Source organism: Equus asinus, chromosome 27, assembly GCF_041296235.1.
Source record: "Equus asinus isolate D_3611 breed Donkey chromosome 27, EquAss-T2T_v2, whole genome shotgun sequence".
Classification (NCBI taxonomy): Eukaryota; Metazoa; Chordata; class Mammalia; order Perissodactyla; family Equidae; genus Equus; species Equus asinus.
The window spans coordinates 15682630-15699013 of record NC_091816.1 but is presented as its reverse complement, the minus strand read 5'-3'; the positions used below and the strand labels follow the sequence as shown (position 1 = coordinate 15699013).

Below are 16384 nucleotides of genomic sequence, written 5' to 3'. Positions count from 1 at the left end.
GCAGGCTGAGTACACACACCCCACACACCAACCCACACATTCCTTGTCTTCCTGTTTAGCTTTATTTGGGTCCTTGGCAATTTTTACTTCCTGCCCTTAAACTGAAGCTGGAAGTTTAAATTCTAACCTGAAGAGCTCTGAGGACTCCTTCTCTACGTCAATAAACCATCATCAAAAAATGATCAAAGCCAGAAAGAATCTAGGCAGGTAAGAGAAAACGATTGATTTTTTTTCCCTCCTCTCACATTTAGTTCTTACCTATTCTAGAATTTTTTTAAACAGAATTTTAAAGTTAATTTGGATGAGGAAAGTAATCTAAAATACATTTCTGTATTTTAGATCCACTGTATTTTAGGTCCACTAAATTAGGAATTGGTAAAATAACACAATGCTGTCTTATATACACTTAACAGGCATATGAGCATTTTAATTTACATTTGTGGATCTGATGTTATAGTCTGGAAGTAGTAAAAAATATATTCTTTAATGTCAGCTCTATTATTTATTACTGAGAGTTCTTGATGTCTGTTCAAAGTGAAATATGATGCCACGACCTTCAAACAGCTTTACAGTGTGCCTTGCTTGTATTTACTAATAGTTTACATTCACAGAAGCCACCTCTTTTATTCCCAGTATCATAGTGCTACTCATCATTGGCCTAAGAGACTAGATCTATAAATTAATGAAGAGATATAATCCTGTGATACTGAATTTCATGTATTTCTTCATAAATCTTTGGGCTCTACCTGCTTCATTGGTCTGGCTATGTTATCATTCAGAGAACATATCAATACGACTATAAAACCCATTATGTTAGTTTTCAACATGGTAAAAAGAAAAAAGAAGGTACTCAAGTGTTATCTCTAGAATATGGATTAATAAGGATGAGGAGCTCCATACCATTCTGTAAAACCAGTGATGAGTTAGAAAACATAAAAACAGAACAGTCACACACTCCCTACTCAACCCAAGAACTAGAACATGACTAATTACTCGCATCTCCAAGAGTCCTGATAGCCATCTCTCTTCCAATATATGCAGCATTAGCCATTTTGGGGGCCTGAGGGATTTTTTGGGGTATGGTAATCCTGGTCTCCTGCTGTGCTGACTTCTTTTGCCCGTTCCAGACCCACAGAGTTGCACAGAAGGACTCTTACTTGTGATACCGTATTAGCATTCTCCTGGGAAGGCCCATTATCTACCGTCATAGCTGGAGCCCCGAGGAGGCATAACTTGCTTTTCTCTGGTGGCAATTCCAGAGCTGTTGTAAACTTCCACGGCGGTGCTTCTGGTCTTTTCTTGCAACTCTTCTTGGATGTATTTATCAACAAGGGATAGAAAAGGAATTCTTCCATTGAGTTGACTTTTTCCCGTTCTGCTCTTCAGTTCTGATGTCCTCTTAAGTATTCTACGAGTATTGAACTCCTACAGATTAAGGGATCTGGGATTCTGTTGTACTACAGTGGCTTTATAGCAGGCCTTTTGTTTTAGGGGGAGTTATATAAACTCCTGAAAAGCCATATGGAAGTGCTAATATTTGCTTAAAAATAGCACATCCTGAATTCTCTTTAGCTTTTGATGTCATGCAAATGGTTAGATTCCGTTGGCTACCACTTCCCATTGTTCTCTGCGCCTTTCCTTGGACCAGTTTTCCATGACCTCTTGCCTGATCTGTGAGCAAAGACACACATGGGAAAAAAAACCCAGCCACATTAAAAGGGGGCATCGTTCTGGTTTTCATTCTGGCTTAAATGACGGTAATTTATAGCAGGGGTCTATTGCCTGCTGATTTGTGTAAAGGTGCGACAGGGTTTTGAAGCACTTATCTTTGACAGCAAGAGAGATTTGAGTCTGTAGACCCCTCTAGATCTAAGCTCCTTTAGAACACTGATGTTCTGAAGTTCTAAACTGATGGAATTGTCTTAAACTGCTCTATCCTCCCATAGCTGTTGATAGGGAATGAAGTGCCCTGAACGCAGTAAGTATTCAATAAATTATTTTATTTGTTTGGGTTTTTTTTTTCCTCGTCTAAATTGGGCTAGATTGGCAAGAACTTAGGTGCTCAATAAAAATATTTGTTTTTATTTTTCTAATAGATCTCCTGTTCCCCATTGATATTTCCTTGGTCAAGAGGGAGCATGATTTTTTGGACAGAGATGCCATTGAGGCTTTATGCAGGTACATGGAAATGTTTTGAGTCTTTTCTTTTTAAGAACAGAGTACTTAATCACTGAAATGGTTTTGTTTGCTTTTGTTGTAACTAATTATGTCAGGTTTTTGATTCACAAATGGGTATAGTGACTTCATTATAAATCATAGGCCTTTTCATTAAAATAAGTAAGGTCTTGTTATTTGGTGTTAAATAACATTAAACAAGCCATTCAAATGGCACCGTCCTCGGAGGTACTCAGTACCCTTCCATATTTGATACAATTGCCAAAACAGGTCACGTTTAGGTGGTTTGGAAACTTGGAACGGGTTTTTTTAAAAGGCAATGTAATTGACTGCGTGGTCCCAACCAGGTACCCTAACAGAATGAAAGCTGCTGTTATAGTGAATGGAAATAACACATTCAGAGGAATTAACGGGGGTGGGGGGGTGGCCTCCTAGAGTCAGCAGGACCATTGTTTGAATCCAGAACAGCTTCTCTAAACCTCTTCAGCTTCCCCAGGTACAGAATAGTACCATAGGATGAAATAGGGCTATAAAATAACTCAGCACAGCCTTTAACATACAGTGGACAGGCAGTAAATGAGCATTGATGTGAAATGTGAATAAAACTGCCAGAAATCCTTGCTCATGGTGTTGGTGCACCTCCGGGCTGAGGAGCAGCTGGTAGGTGTTGGTAATGTGGAAGTAATAAACCACGTAGCAGACAGTGATGGGACACTGACAATCCTTGCAAACTCGTCATGACATTTTATTCCTTTTAAGTTATTCATCCTTGGTAATTTTTCTCAAAACCTATAAGCCCTAAAAGGCGAATTCTGGAAAAAATAATTAGATACAGACAAAATTCACGTGCTGATTTGCCTGTAAAATTAAAATAAATTTTCTGTTCATTTCAGTATTCATTTTAATTTGGAAAGACATCATTAAGGTGGAAGGACATGCAGTATTTATTTCCCCTTTGTAGGCAAAGAAAGTAGTGGTAGTTCTGTGAAAGTACGATTTTGGGGGGCTTTCTTATGTAATACAGTGTTTTTTGAAGCAGTTAAAACTTAAGCGGTGGTTTTGGGGGAAAGATAGCTAGGGTGTTTAGAATAGTGTATGGAATAGACTAGTTCTCGTGGTTCAAGAAAAAAAAGTGCCATATAACCACAGAAACACTGTCACTTTTCAGATCCTCTGAAATGACTGCTTAGAAATGTCCAGGGTCTGTTCCCATTTTCTGAAAAGAATCTAATTGCAAACCTCGCACTGTGTGTCACATTATAGCTATGTCATCTGGAATGAAAAATATCACTAATGCAGTTAGGAGGGAAGAAGGCAGCATCTGGAATATAAACTACTCCAGACATTTTTTGAATGTTTTAATGCTTAGCTGTGGGGGTAACGCGTAAAAATGAGGTCACTCGTAAGATGTATCCTAGGAAATATTTACCATTGTGTCAGATGATCCATTTCACACATTTTAAGCCACTTAGTGAGTGGGCCCTGTGAACAGCAGCCACAGTTTAGGAATTCCTGGGTCATAAAAATATCATTGCGGCATTGCAGCCCAAAGGATCATGATTAGATTCTTGAATACTTTTTTTTTTTTTGGAATATATCAGTTGGAAATTTAGTTTCCCTGCTCTGCAAGGAGAGGCACCCTGTGTGTTCTTTTGGTTGACACTGGCTCTCACCACTGTTCAAGAAGCTACCTCCCTTTGAAAGGTCTAAATCTGTGCCCTTAGATCTTCTGTGAAGAGAAGAGCCTAAAGAACCAGGCTTTGATCTGAATTTGGACTCTGCAAGTGCATTCTGGTTGGGCTTCCGTTTTCTCTTATGCATAGAATAATATCTCACAGGTGAAGTGCGGGAAGGAAATGCAGTGCTCCATGCCAGAAGTGCTTAAAGATTCTCAGGCCCAAATCGGACGCCCAGATTTGAGGATGTGGAAAAAAGCTTGAGGTTGGGTTTTCTTTTAAAAAAAAAAAATTCTTCAGAATTCACAGTCATCAGCCTGTTTGTAACGGAAAACCCAAAGGCTCTTGTCCACATAGTCACGTAAATAGATTTCTCATGGGAAATGGTTCCCCTTTTGAGAGGCCTAAACCAATGTTCTGAACGAAAAGATGGAGGCCACCTACAGTGGATTGCCAGAACCTTCCTTTGAAAGGAGCTGCAGGTTCTGAACTGTCAGCAGAGCGGGAGACACTTGTCTTACTGCTTATGTGATAGTCATCTCATTTGCTCGCCTAGCCTGTTCCACGTGCCTTCTCGGCCCGTGGAGTTCAAGAGCCAGCAGACCATGAAACTGTAGTTTGAAATACAGCTTTGGGTTTTGTCCGGTTTGTAGACTTCCAAATTTCGCAACTGATTTTCAATACATATAGTAATATCATTATAGAACTCAGTTGGAAAGTTTTACTTTAATAACATATTATTAAATATTTACCATTTTTATTTTAAATGAAACTTTTTAGAATTTACTTTAATTCTTACATGATTTCTCCTTTTTGCCCCCGCCATCCACACCAATGTTACTAATGCTTCCATGTACACACTTGTGTCTGCTTAAAGATTTATTATAAACGTTTGTATACCTATGACGTTTGCAGATCGTATAGCTCCTTTGGTCAAAAATCTGGTAGGAGCTGATCCCTTAACACAGACTACTTAGGGCCGGGGACTTGTAGACTGACTGTTTTCTTGAGAATGATGTTGATACTATCTTCCAGATCAAGTTTGGTAATGACCAAAGTTACAATTATGGAACTACCAGGCTTTTTGGGTTTGGATTGCCAACCAACATTCTTACACTCACACTTGTAAGAGGTTTATGTATTTGTTTCTTTGGAGAGATTGGCTTTTGTCCCAGTCTTGCCAGTTTTACTGTATAACCCAACCCTGCCGATAAGACCAAGATTATGGGAGTCACCTTTAGTGTTAATGCTGGAGGAGTGTTTCGCTTGTCCTGACGCATACAGATTAAAATGCAAACTGTGACCGACTGTTAGAAGACCTCTAACTCTGACTGTAGCTTCTGAAAAATATTCCATGTTGCTGTTTTCCTTCAGAGTTACAACGGACTCCTTTTATAAACAAACCAGGGAGTTATGTAAATAAGGTGATAATCGCGTAATGATAACTAGCTATCCATACTATCATCTTCAGTCTGCACTCTGTTGTAAAACAGCCCTTGAAATGCCTAAGCTATGTAAAGCAGCCTGCCAGATAGTAGATTTTGTTACTCTTTCTGTCCTATTCAAAAGGAAGCAAGTCATTTTTTAAAGTGATTGCACGCATTCCAAGAAAATATCTTGAAGAATTGGAACAATTTCTGTTTGTCAGGTCCTGCTTGGAAAAGTACTCCTCTTTCTTTTCTCACACTTCTCTCGCACTTTTCCCTGTGTTCATTTTGAACACCAGGCCCAGAGGCCCTCCTGCTCTGCTTTCGTCAGGGAACTTGAGCTCCCAGCAGCAAAGCTCTTGAACCTTTGACGGCCCAGCCGCGCACTCCCTCCCCCTTCAGAGCAGGGTACAAGTTGCCCAGCAGATAAGACTGACACATTCCTGCAGAGCTGAGCCCCGTGAGGGCCCTGGGGGGTGAGAACAACCACAGCTTCTGGACAGAGGGTGTGTGACACCAGTGTTCTGCCGCTCAGCTGAGGAATCGTACTTAGGATATAAGCTGCCCCATTTATTACCAACATTCTCATTTATTTGAGAAAGGAATGCAGAAGGTACTGTTTTTGAGTGCCAGTTTTAGTCATGTGGCCTTGGACAAGGTTTGTGCCCTCTTCCAGCCCCTATTTCCTCATCTGTCAAATGAAGGTAGACAGTAATATCTGTACCACAGGGTTGTTGGGCAGACCAAGATGAAATAATACATATGAGGTGCCAGCAGGGTGCCTGACCCAGAGCGAGCCCCCAGGTCATCTAGCTAGAACTGTTCCTTCGCCTCAGTACTGTCTCTCTCTCAGTAGGTAAGATCTCATCAGTGGACATTCTTTGGAGGTCCTAGGGGACAAATGAATCCCACAGAAACCCCAGGGAATGACTTCTGGGCTTCGAAACTGAAATACCATTAGCTTGGTGCTACCAACAGAAAAACATAGTGTTGACCTTTATAAAACTGGCCCCCTGAGTCTTTTTTGTTTGACTCAAACTAGAGTTTGTGAAGGAAACCTCTCCTGCACCCCCATAGGCCTCCATGCCTAGTAAACCTGGTTATAAAGACCACTCAACCAGTAAAGCCCATATGAGGTCAAGTGGGTGTTTGATTACAGATTTGATTAATGAAGCCTAGACCTAAGACTCAATGTGACCATTCTGGACTCTTTAAATCTTGAAAACATTTAAGGACTAAAACATGCTGGGTCTAAGTCATTTAAGTAATGGATGCCCCTTACAGAGGGACCTTATATCCACTCATTTTAAAGTCTGTGGACTTTCTCTTGATTATTTGTTTTCTTTCCCTCCCATCAACAGAGAGAATTTTCCTGAACATAGGTGCTCTGAATTATCTTTGTTTATTCTATAAACAGGCTACCGCATAATCTGTGAAATCAAAGGCAGTCTTATCAGCAGGCAAAAATACTTTCTATCCTCATGCATCAAAGTTGTTAGACAAGTCGAAAGAACAGGATCAGAAAGATAAAGGCTTGAAAAGGTCTCATGGTGACTTTGAATTTCTGTGAATTAAATGCTCTTATCCTATGAAAACGAAGGGTTGCGATTTTAGGAAAAACTGGAAAATTGATGGTGCAAGATAGCAGATATATTAAAGCTTCATTTGAGGAAGACTAAGTGATGATCTCTGGAAGGTGTTAGAAAGAACTGGACTGAGGGGCTGTCATTCACACTTTTACGTTCCATTTATTCCTACATATGTAAAGGGTTTCTTTTTTCAGCTATTTCATTATTTTGCAGGGAGGTTTTTTTTTAAATTTTTTAAGTATTTCATTTTCAATGAAACTAAATTATTTCCCTAATTTTAAATTGATATTACATTTTGGCAAGAGTAAAAAGAATATTCAAAGTCAAAATATAATTCTTGATCCAAAGAAGAATCTGATTCAAGTGCTTACTTTTGAATTCTGAAGATTTTGATCCTGAAGCTGCAGTATACAAATTTTTTAAATAATCACTTGCACTATTGCTGTGACTATACCAAACATTATCTTGTCCGGTAGAGGAAGTGTTAAAAAGAATTGGGCATTAAGGGACTCAAATTTCCTTTCCGTACAAGAACTCAATAAATTTTTGAATAGGCTATCTAAGATTATTTGTTGAATATAACTAAAAATTGTTTTCTTTTTATATTTGAATTTGGATTTAAGAATAGGATACACTATTTTACCAACAACTCTGGTTGGTTCTTGTTGCTGTTCCTATTTCTACGAAGAGAGACGTCACAGACTTTTATTTCTTTGCACTATATGGAGCTACTGAATGGCTCAACCTAGGGCCCATTGAAAGAATACATTTCTTCATTGAGAGTTGTTTGTTCCATGAAGAATAAGGGGCACCTGACAGTACCATTGCAGATTGCCATTTTACTATATAATAGTGAAAGTAAATTTAAATGAAAAAACTTAAGAAATATAAAGCTGTTTTCAAACTATTCACTTTTTAAAGCAGTTTCTAATACTCTTCTAAATTATAGATATTAATGGATTCAAAGAAACTCATTAAACATGTCAATTGTTGGAAAAAATATTTATCCACCCATCAGTAGTTTCCTGTCTTTGCTAATGTTATTTCTTTGCTCTGTAGGCGTCTAAACACTTTAAATAAATGTGCGATGATGAAGCTGGAAATTAGTCCTCATCGGAAGAGAGTGAGTATATAAAATATATAATAGGATGGGAGGAAAAGGGGCAGACCAAAAACTGGGATTATGTGTTTTGTAAGAAGTTTTGTTTCCCAAACTCTTACTTCCTTGTTCCCAAAACGTCCTCCTTTTTAATGCTATAATCCAGTCAAGTTTAGCAAAGACTTGTGTATTCTTATATACTTGAAACCAAGTTTGCAGCCACACAATAAATTGTGGTTTTCCTAGAGTTTTTGATTTAACAAATCATCTATTATTTTGCCTCATTAACTCCATGCTTACTCCATATTAAGGGCATGAGGCCTACGGAATCCCTGTGGATTTTGCATTAAAGCTGAATTTCATGGGAGCTCTTTGTCTTCTCCACTATGACAGTAACTGTGTTTCAAAGCTGTATAGATGGAAGTGAAGGCTGGCTTATGGGATATTGAAGAATAATAGAGATTTGGCGGGAGAAAAGGAATTAGGGGAGGAGGAAAGGAGGGCAGGAAATCCCACACATTCTAGTCCAATGGTGACACATAACTGAATCGGATGGTATTTCTTCTACGTATGAAATGTGAGGACCTTTTATGAGATCTTAGGAGAGGAGGTGGGTGTAGTCCTGGGAGTGAGTGTTACAAATTAGAGTAAACAGGAATCGGTTTGGTCAAAGAACATATTTCTGACTGTTCAGAGTACAAATTTTAATTATCCTAGAATCCGTCACCTGCCACAAGTTGCCTTCTTGGGGGAGTTAAACCTTTTAAACAAATGAACTGGAACCTCAACACCCGCTGAGCTGTGGCGAGGACTCTACCAGTCAGCGTTTACGGCTCTCTACTCGTTGTCCTGTGAAACTTGGGTCATATGATATTTTCCACACCAGTGGGAAAGAGACGCATCAGACTGAATGGTGCCTTTTGATATCCCGCCAAAAAGGCGCAGATGCAATAGTTGGTGTCACAGCATAACCCCGAGTCCTGCCCATAAATCAGGCATAATCAGCCAAGATGTTACTTAGTGTTTACAAATGGCACATGCTGTCAGGACTGGGTATTTGCGAAGCCTGGTTAAATTGCCTGAAGCGTGTCTGAGGTTGAAACTTCACAGAATGCTTGTGGCCTTAATTCTAGTTCCCATGTCTGGTGAGGGAGGGACCAAAAAAAAACAGATAAGAGGCTGAAAAGTATGGGACTGAAGGGCTGTCATGGCTTAACTTGCTTGCTGGCCCTGTTGGTCTGTTAGGAGATCTTGTAAACTTCTAGAGTAGCTAAAGATTTCAGTTCCCACTCTTGTTAGTGTTTCAAAACTATCTTTTTAATTGCAAAATGGAATATAAACACATACTGTCAACAGACGGCAACATCGGAGGCAGACCAGAGGGAGTCCTACCAGTTGCTGACTCCAGTTCAAAATATTTTGCATGCCTGGAATTTTCACAGATCTCAGAGGTTTCCTCTGAGCAATTAAAGAACAGCTTATAGATCCCAGAGTTTCCATAAAATAACTCTTAGTTAGCTTGAAACACTTGCTCAGGCTTTTTCCTGTGAAATTCTTCACATGCATCTTTGTTATTTAAAAAAATAAAATAAAATAAAGATGTAAGGGGGGAATCGACACTGGTGGTGTGTTATGAGCCGTGTCCTGGCCCCCTGGCCCTCAGTGCCCCTCTGTCTGCCCCTCCCAGCAGATGAATGGCTCCATTCTGTCTTTGCAGAGTGAGGATTCGGACGAGGATGAGCCTTGTGCAATAAGCGGCAAATGGACTTTCCAGAGGGACAGCAAGCGGTGGTCCCGGCTTGAAGAGTTTGATGTCTTTTTTCCAAAGCAGGACCCAGTCCCTGGGTCCCCCGACGATCCCCACCTGAAGAATGCCACGAGCCACGAAAGCATGCTGACAGACCTCAGCGAGCGCCAGGAGGTGGCTTCTGTCCGCAGCCTCAGCAGCACCAGCAGCCTCCCCACCCATGCTCCCCACAGCGGGGATGCTGTGACACCCCGGACTAACTCTGTCATTAGTGTCTGCTCCTCTGGCAACTTCGTAGGCAATGATGACTCTTTCTGCAGCCTGCCCTCTCCCAAGGAATTGTCCAGCTTCAGCTTTAGCATGAAAGGCCACGAGAAGAACACCAAGTCCAAGACGCACAGTCTGCTGAAACGCATGGAGAGCTTAAAGCTGAAGGGCTCCCACCACAGCAAGCACAAGGCGCCGTCCAAGCTGGGGCTGATCATCAGTGGGCCCATTCTGCAGGAGGGAATGGACGAGGAGAAGCTGAAACAGCTGAACTGCGTGGAGATCTCCGCCCTCAACGGCAACCACATCAACGTCCCCATGGTACGAAAGAGGAGCGTTTCCAACTCCACGCAGACCAGTAGTAGCAGCAGCCAGTCTGAGACCAGCAGCGCCGTCAGCACACCCAGTCCTGTCACCAGGACCCGGAGCCTCAGTGCCTGCAACAAGCGGGTGGGCATGTACCTAGAGGGCTTTGATCCGTTCAATCAGTCGACATTCAACAACGTTATGGAACAGAACTTTAAAAACCGCGAGAGCTACCCAGAGGACACAGTGTTCTACATCCCAGAAGATCACAAGCCTGGCACTTTCCCCAAGGCCCTTTCCAATGGCAGTTTCTCTCCCTCAGGGAATAACAGCTCTGTGAACTGGAGGACTGGAAGCTTCCATGGCCCCGGCCATATCAGCCTGAGGAGGGAAAGCAGCAGCGACAGCCCCAAGGAACTTAAGAGACGCAATTCCTCCAGCTCCATGAGCAGCCGCCTGAGTATCTACGACAATGTGCCAGGCTCCATCCTCTATTCCAGTTCAGGGGACCTAGCCGATCTGGAGAACGAGGACATCTTCCCCGAGCTGGACGACATCCTCTACCATGTGAAGGGGATGCAGAGGATAGTCAACCAGTGGTCGGAGAAGTTTTCAGATGAAGGAGACTCTGACTCAGCCCTGGACTCTGTGTCTCCATGCCCATCCTCTCCCAAACAGATCCACCTGGATGTGGACCACGACCGAGGCACACCCAGCGACCTAGACAGCACAGGCAACTCCCTAAATGAACCTGAGGAGCCCGCTGACATCCCGGAAAGGAGAGATTCTGGAGTTGGGGCCTCCCTGACAAGATCCAATAGGTAAGAGCTCTTCCAGAATGGGGAGGGGACATCAGAAAGGGATTCTGCTTTTGTGCAGAGGAAATGGGATTAACTCTGGCATTCGTAGCCATGTGAGTTCCTAAGGAAAGTGACAGCTCAGGACATCCTAACATCCAGAAAGAATAGGTATTGTTTAACAGGTGGAGTTTCAGTTTGGGAAGATGAAGTAAGTTCTGTGCATGGATGGTGGCCGTAGTTATATGACAATGTGAATGTATTTAATGCCACTGAGCTGTACACTTAAAAGTAGCCTAGACGGTAAATTTTATATTCTGTATGTTTCACCACGGGGTGGGGGGCAGAGAATGGAATGGAAGTTGAGTCCTCTTAGTTCCTAAGAATAGATGCCAGCCCCCTGCTCATTTTGCATCTACCTGTTAAAAGGCCTTTGTACTCCCTCCCGCTCCCCTCGCTTCTCTTGCAGGCACAGACTGAGATGGCACAGCTTCCAGAGCTCTCATCGGCCGAGCTTGAACTCTGTATCACTGCAGATTAACTGCCAGTCTGTGGCCCAGATGAACCTGCTGCAGAAATACTCACTGCTGAAGCTGACCGCCCTGCTGGAGAAATACACACCTTCTAATAAGCATGGATTTAGCTGGTAAGGCTTTATTTAAACTCCTTAGTGAACTGTAGTTGCAAATGTTTTCGGTCGGCCCCTGGAGGCTGCCCCGACACTGAGTATATGACGGTTCTATCTTTCATTAATATCCTTAGTCTGTCATCCTGATGCAATTGGTGTCTGCGTTCTTGAGGCCGCATTTGATACTGCTTAAGCCAGTATAGCTTTAGGGAATTAGCAGGGAGCGTGGTTGGTTGAGTTTTCAGCTCTCTGAGTGACATATTGCCAGTTGATGGGGTGAGAATACATTAGTCTCCCGTCACATGGTACAGGCACGTCCTTCCCAATGGTAGGAATAGCCCCCCGTAGGTAAATATATATGTATATTATCGGATCATATTTTAGAAGGAAGGAAAGCAAAATGTTGTTTAGATCATAAAATATATATGTTCTTTTATTCTTCTCCCCACAGCCCCCCAGTCCATAGTTGTATATTCTAGTTGTAGGTCTTTCTGGTTGTGCTATGTGGGACACCGCCTCAGCATGGCTTGATGAGTGGTGTCATGTCCACGCCCAGGATCCAAACCAGCAAAACCGTGGGCCACCACAGCAGAGCGCACAAACTTAACCACTCAGCCACAAGGCCGGCCCCTAGATCATAAAATATTATGAGACCAGTGTACAGTACCTGGCTTTATAGCCCTATTCATGTATGTTCTTAGAATTCATTTTTGATGTGAGCATTTGCAGCATCACCCAAAAATCTACCTGTGCTAAAGAGTTTAAGTTATGCTTTTTCCAACACAGACTCAAACAGTGAATCATAAATTTAAGGAATTCACTACTCTGAGATATTAGAGATTAAAATATACATGAACATAAAATTGATCAGATAAACTGTCCATAATTACTTTGGAAAATACAGCCCTTGGTGTGTATGATGTGAGATGTAGACATTGGCTGAATGGGTCATGGGTATGACCTAATATTTGCATATCTTAATTTTTCTACAATCAGTGCAAAGCAGAGAAATGTTTCTAGATTGACCTTCCAGCACATTGCACAGTGTCAACTGCGTCGCCTCAAGTCTTTCCACTAATCTGAGCATTTACTATCCAGTTGCACAACTGCTGCTTCTTAGAAGAACAGAGAAGCAACCCATTTCATCAGTACACAGTGTAGCACAGCAGAGTTACTTGTGAGGGCCCATGGAGCAGCGGAACTGTCCTTTCTCTCTGCAGCTCCTCCTCTCCTCAGGACTCGTAGTGAGTGTAACTTCAGCATCAAAGCACCTCCTGTTCAAAGGCTGTTATTATGTGAGCCTTGCTAAATACAGAAGTTGTTTGTTCTGAATGACAGAAATAAGTATTGACCGGTTTATCCCCACATGCTTCAGATTCTCGGTGGAGGTCGTAATGTTGTTCTTTGCACATTCCGCCACTGGGCTGTTCTCCCCCGACAAAGCAAGTCTTATGCACACTTATAGCCATGATACCATACACTTAACTGTATGGAAATACAAATTTGGCTCTGTGCTTTCACGTTACCATTCCGAGAGCTATAAACAGTAACACGGCATGACTGTTGGTAAGCACTCTAAAGTCCAAGCGGTCTGTCATCTGCAGTGTTCCTCTGTGCTCCTCCTGCTTAGCGTCATATTTTCCCTGCTGGCTATTTAAAACAGCATTTTTTACATTCTCATTTCTGAGGCGCCCACCCCCTTCCCACCAAAGCCTCAAGAATCTCAAAGTCCATAATACTTCTTGAGTTCTGGTCAGTTTTTCCAGTGAGTCAAAACCAAATGTAAAAGCCTCACATTGTGGGATCCACGGAGTAGGGAGAAATTCTACACGGGCTTCTTTTCCTGTTCGGCCTTGCCCTTTCTTGTCCCATTCAGAGAGGTCATTTGTAGAGCTGAATTTCTGCCTGACAGCATTAAATGCATGACATCGGTTTCCTGCCGTTGCATATACTGCTGGGGCTGGACCTGGTGTCAGGACTCCAGGAATCCTGGGGTAGGCTCACAAAACCCTCATTGTTCTTTTCCATCTTTCTTTAGAAGCCTCAAGATGTTCTATTCCCCGGGGTCATCAGCAGGAGAATTTATTTTGACTTCGGGTCATTAGCTTGGCCCCGACTGTTGAGCTCTGGAGTTGGTTCTCATTGTGTTGGACCAACATCATGTATTTGCTGTTTTCTCACCCAGCATTACCTGATCCTTTTTACCCTAAATACATTGGATCTCATCAAGAACTTAGAAAAGATTCTTGTCTGTTTTCAGACAAATAGCAACTTGTTTTTCTGTCATGAAGCACCAAATTAGGGTGTTGAATGTTGTTTTCTGCCTCTGTTTCTTCCTGTGCCGCCATTTTGTAAGGAAGCCCATCGCCTCCCTTATTCTCAGAGTTAACGGTGGAAGGAGAATCCCCAACTGAGGAAATGTTACTGGGCTTCATAGTCCAAACTCTTACAAGATCTAGAATGGCTTTGTCCAATGAGACTGTCTATGATGATGGAAATGTTCTGTATTTGCACAGTGTAGTATGGTAGCTACTTACTGGCCACCAATGGCTAGTGAGTGCTTTGAAATGTGGCTAATACAACTGAGAACTGAATTTGTAATTTTATTTAATTTAAATTTAAATAGCCACCTTATTAGCACAGATCTAGGGCCTACAGGGTCCGTCTGCAGAGATGGATAAGTGTAGACAGACAAGTCAACATATCTACCCAATATTCTTTAAATAGGGCTGTGCCCAAGTTCATGAAGAGGATCAAGGTTCCAGACTACAAGGACCGGAATGTGTTCGGGGTCCCTCTGACCATCAATGTGCAGCGCACAGGACAGCCCCTGCCCCAGAGCATTCAGCAGGCCATGCGCTACCTCCGCAACCATTGCTTGGATCAGGTGAGAACCACCGCATGCAGGTCCCACTTAATCGTGGCACCTCAGATGCATGCTTCTTTTTATAGTTCTGTAGTAAAAATGCTGCTTCCATCTTGACCCTTAATGTTTTTCTTCCAACAGGTTGGGCTCTTCAGAAAATCGGGGGTCAAATCCCGGATTCAGGCTCTACGCCAAATGAATGAAAGCGCCATAGATTGTGTCAACTATGAGGGACAGTCTGCGTATGATGTGGCAGACATGCTGAAGCAGTATTTTCGAGATCTTCCTGAGCCACTAATGACGAACAAACTCTCAGAAACCTTTCTACAGATCTACCAATGTAAGTGTTCTTTGATCTTAACTTTGTTAGGTGGGGAAAAGTGGGACCACTGAAACCTGTAGCTTCCTTTGATGTCATTCATTTGGACTCACATGATGACTGCTTGGAAACACACATCATTAATTTCTTCCTTACCTCCTTGTTTGTAGAACAGGTTTCTGTACACCTGTTGAATAATGCAAAAAATAATGTCCCTTAGCACTAGCCTCTAATTACTGAAGCCGTGGTACAGTTTTACATTCTGATCCAGGCCTACATCTAGAACAGTGTGCCCTAAGATGCTTAAAAGAGCAGGTACCAATTTTCAGAAATTTCAGATGCTTCCCATCTCTCCAGCAGGGCCTGTTGTGTTTAAAATTTCACAGGTGTCTGTGTGTTTTATCTTGCTGTAAAATGAATAAATAATCTTTTTCTGTTATTCATCTCAGTTTCTGCCAGAAATACTTGGGAAAACAATACCCATGCCTTTCTCACTTTTAAGTAAAACTTAAAGCAAACAGTTGTCTAAATTAATGATCAAGATCAGGATTATAGCTTTTACAGCCTCGTGTTTTTCTTGGCTCGCTGTGGTATTACAGCAATGTAATTTAAAAGCAGCTTCGCTTAGTGCTCATATTGTCTTTAGGACTGGCGCATTGTACTTTATTTTATGAGAAATGAAGCTGGTCTGGATTATTTCATTATTTGTTTCATCCTTTCAGATTTTATGAAAACACAGGTCACATTTTCCCCACCAAGGTATTTGTTATGGATTGTAACCATGGAGCTGTTTAATCGGTGTGTCCTATGGAGCTGTATTTGAGTGTCTTGATTTTTCCACCACATGCTTTTAAAAGAAAGATTTGCCTAGTAAAGGAGACCTGAAGGTTGGGTCTAGCACTTTCTGCATGTATGTTATTTTGTGGGTTTATTTCTCAAGCATGTATTTTTGTAACAGCCTCTCAGTAGCCTTTCTAAAACTTAAAGAAATTACTAGTTAAATATATCTGTTGTTTAAATTGACCGAATGCTTTAGCGGCTTCCTTTTTCCCATTTCAAGAATGAGCAGATCAGTTAAAATTATGAACGTCCCGAGAGAGAGTGAACATTTTGTAGTAAAGCCTAAGAAATCTCAGTTCTTACCCTCTTGAACATATCTTAGCCAAGATTTTTCATTGAAACCCAACAAAAAGTCTAAGTGTGTAATGTTGTCAGTAATTGGGAATGGTAAACAAGGGATTTCTAAAAAGTCCTTAGAAAAGAAAAACTGTTCTGTAAACTAAAGGAACGGGCATCATCTGGCGTTGAACACCGAGGTGGATTTTGGAGTATATTGGCATTGTGGGTATTTAAAATTTTTCAACTCCTCCACAGGCAGGAAATCCTTGAGGGTAGTGGCGCTGGTGGCAATCCCTAATTTCTTCCATATTAATCTCGAGTACACTTTCTGCAAGTGCTTGTTCAGTCCTGGGCTGAGGGCTTTGATGC

General features: G+C 41.8%; 1 protein-coding gene across 8 annotated transcripts in view; it reads left to right on the top strand.

Moving 5' to 3' along the window:
- The window catches only part of DLC1 (DLC1 Rho GTPase activating protein), a 479646-nt gene that overhangs the window by 455343 nt on the left and 7919 nt on the right, over nt 1–16384 (top strand). For all 8 annotated transcript variants that reach the window (XM_070500034.1, XM_070500032.1, XM_070500033.1 and 5 more), the window contains 6 exons: nt 2097–2178; nt 7927–7990; nt 9684–11107; nt 11553–11729; nt 14439–14598; nt 14719–14917. In XM_070500034.1, the coding sequence (XP_070356135.1) occupies nt 2097–2178; nt 7927–7990; nt 9684–11107; nt 11553–11729; nt 14439–14598; nt 14719–14917 (2106 nt within the window). The remainder of the gene's footprint in view (nt 1–2096; nt 2179–7926; nt 7991–9683; nt 11108–11552; nt 11730–14438; nt 14599–14718; nt 14918–16384) is intronic.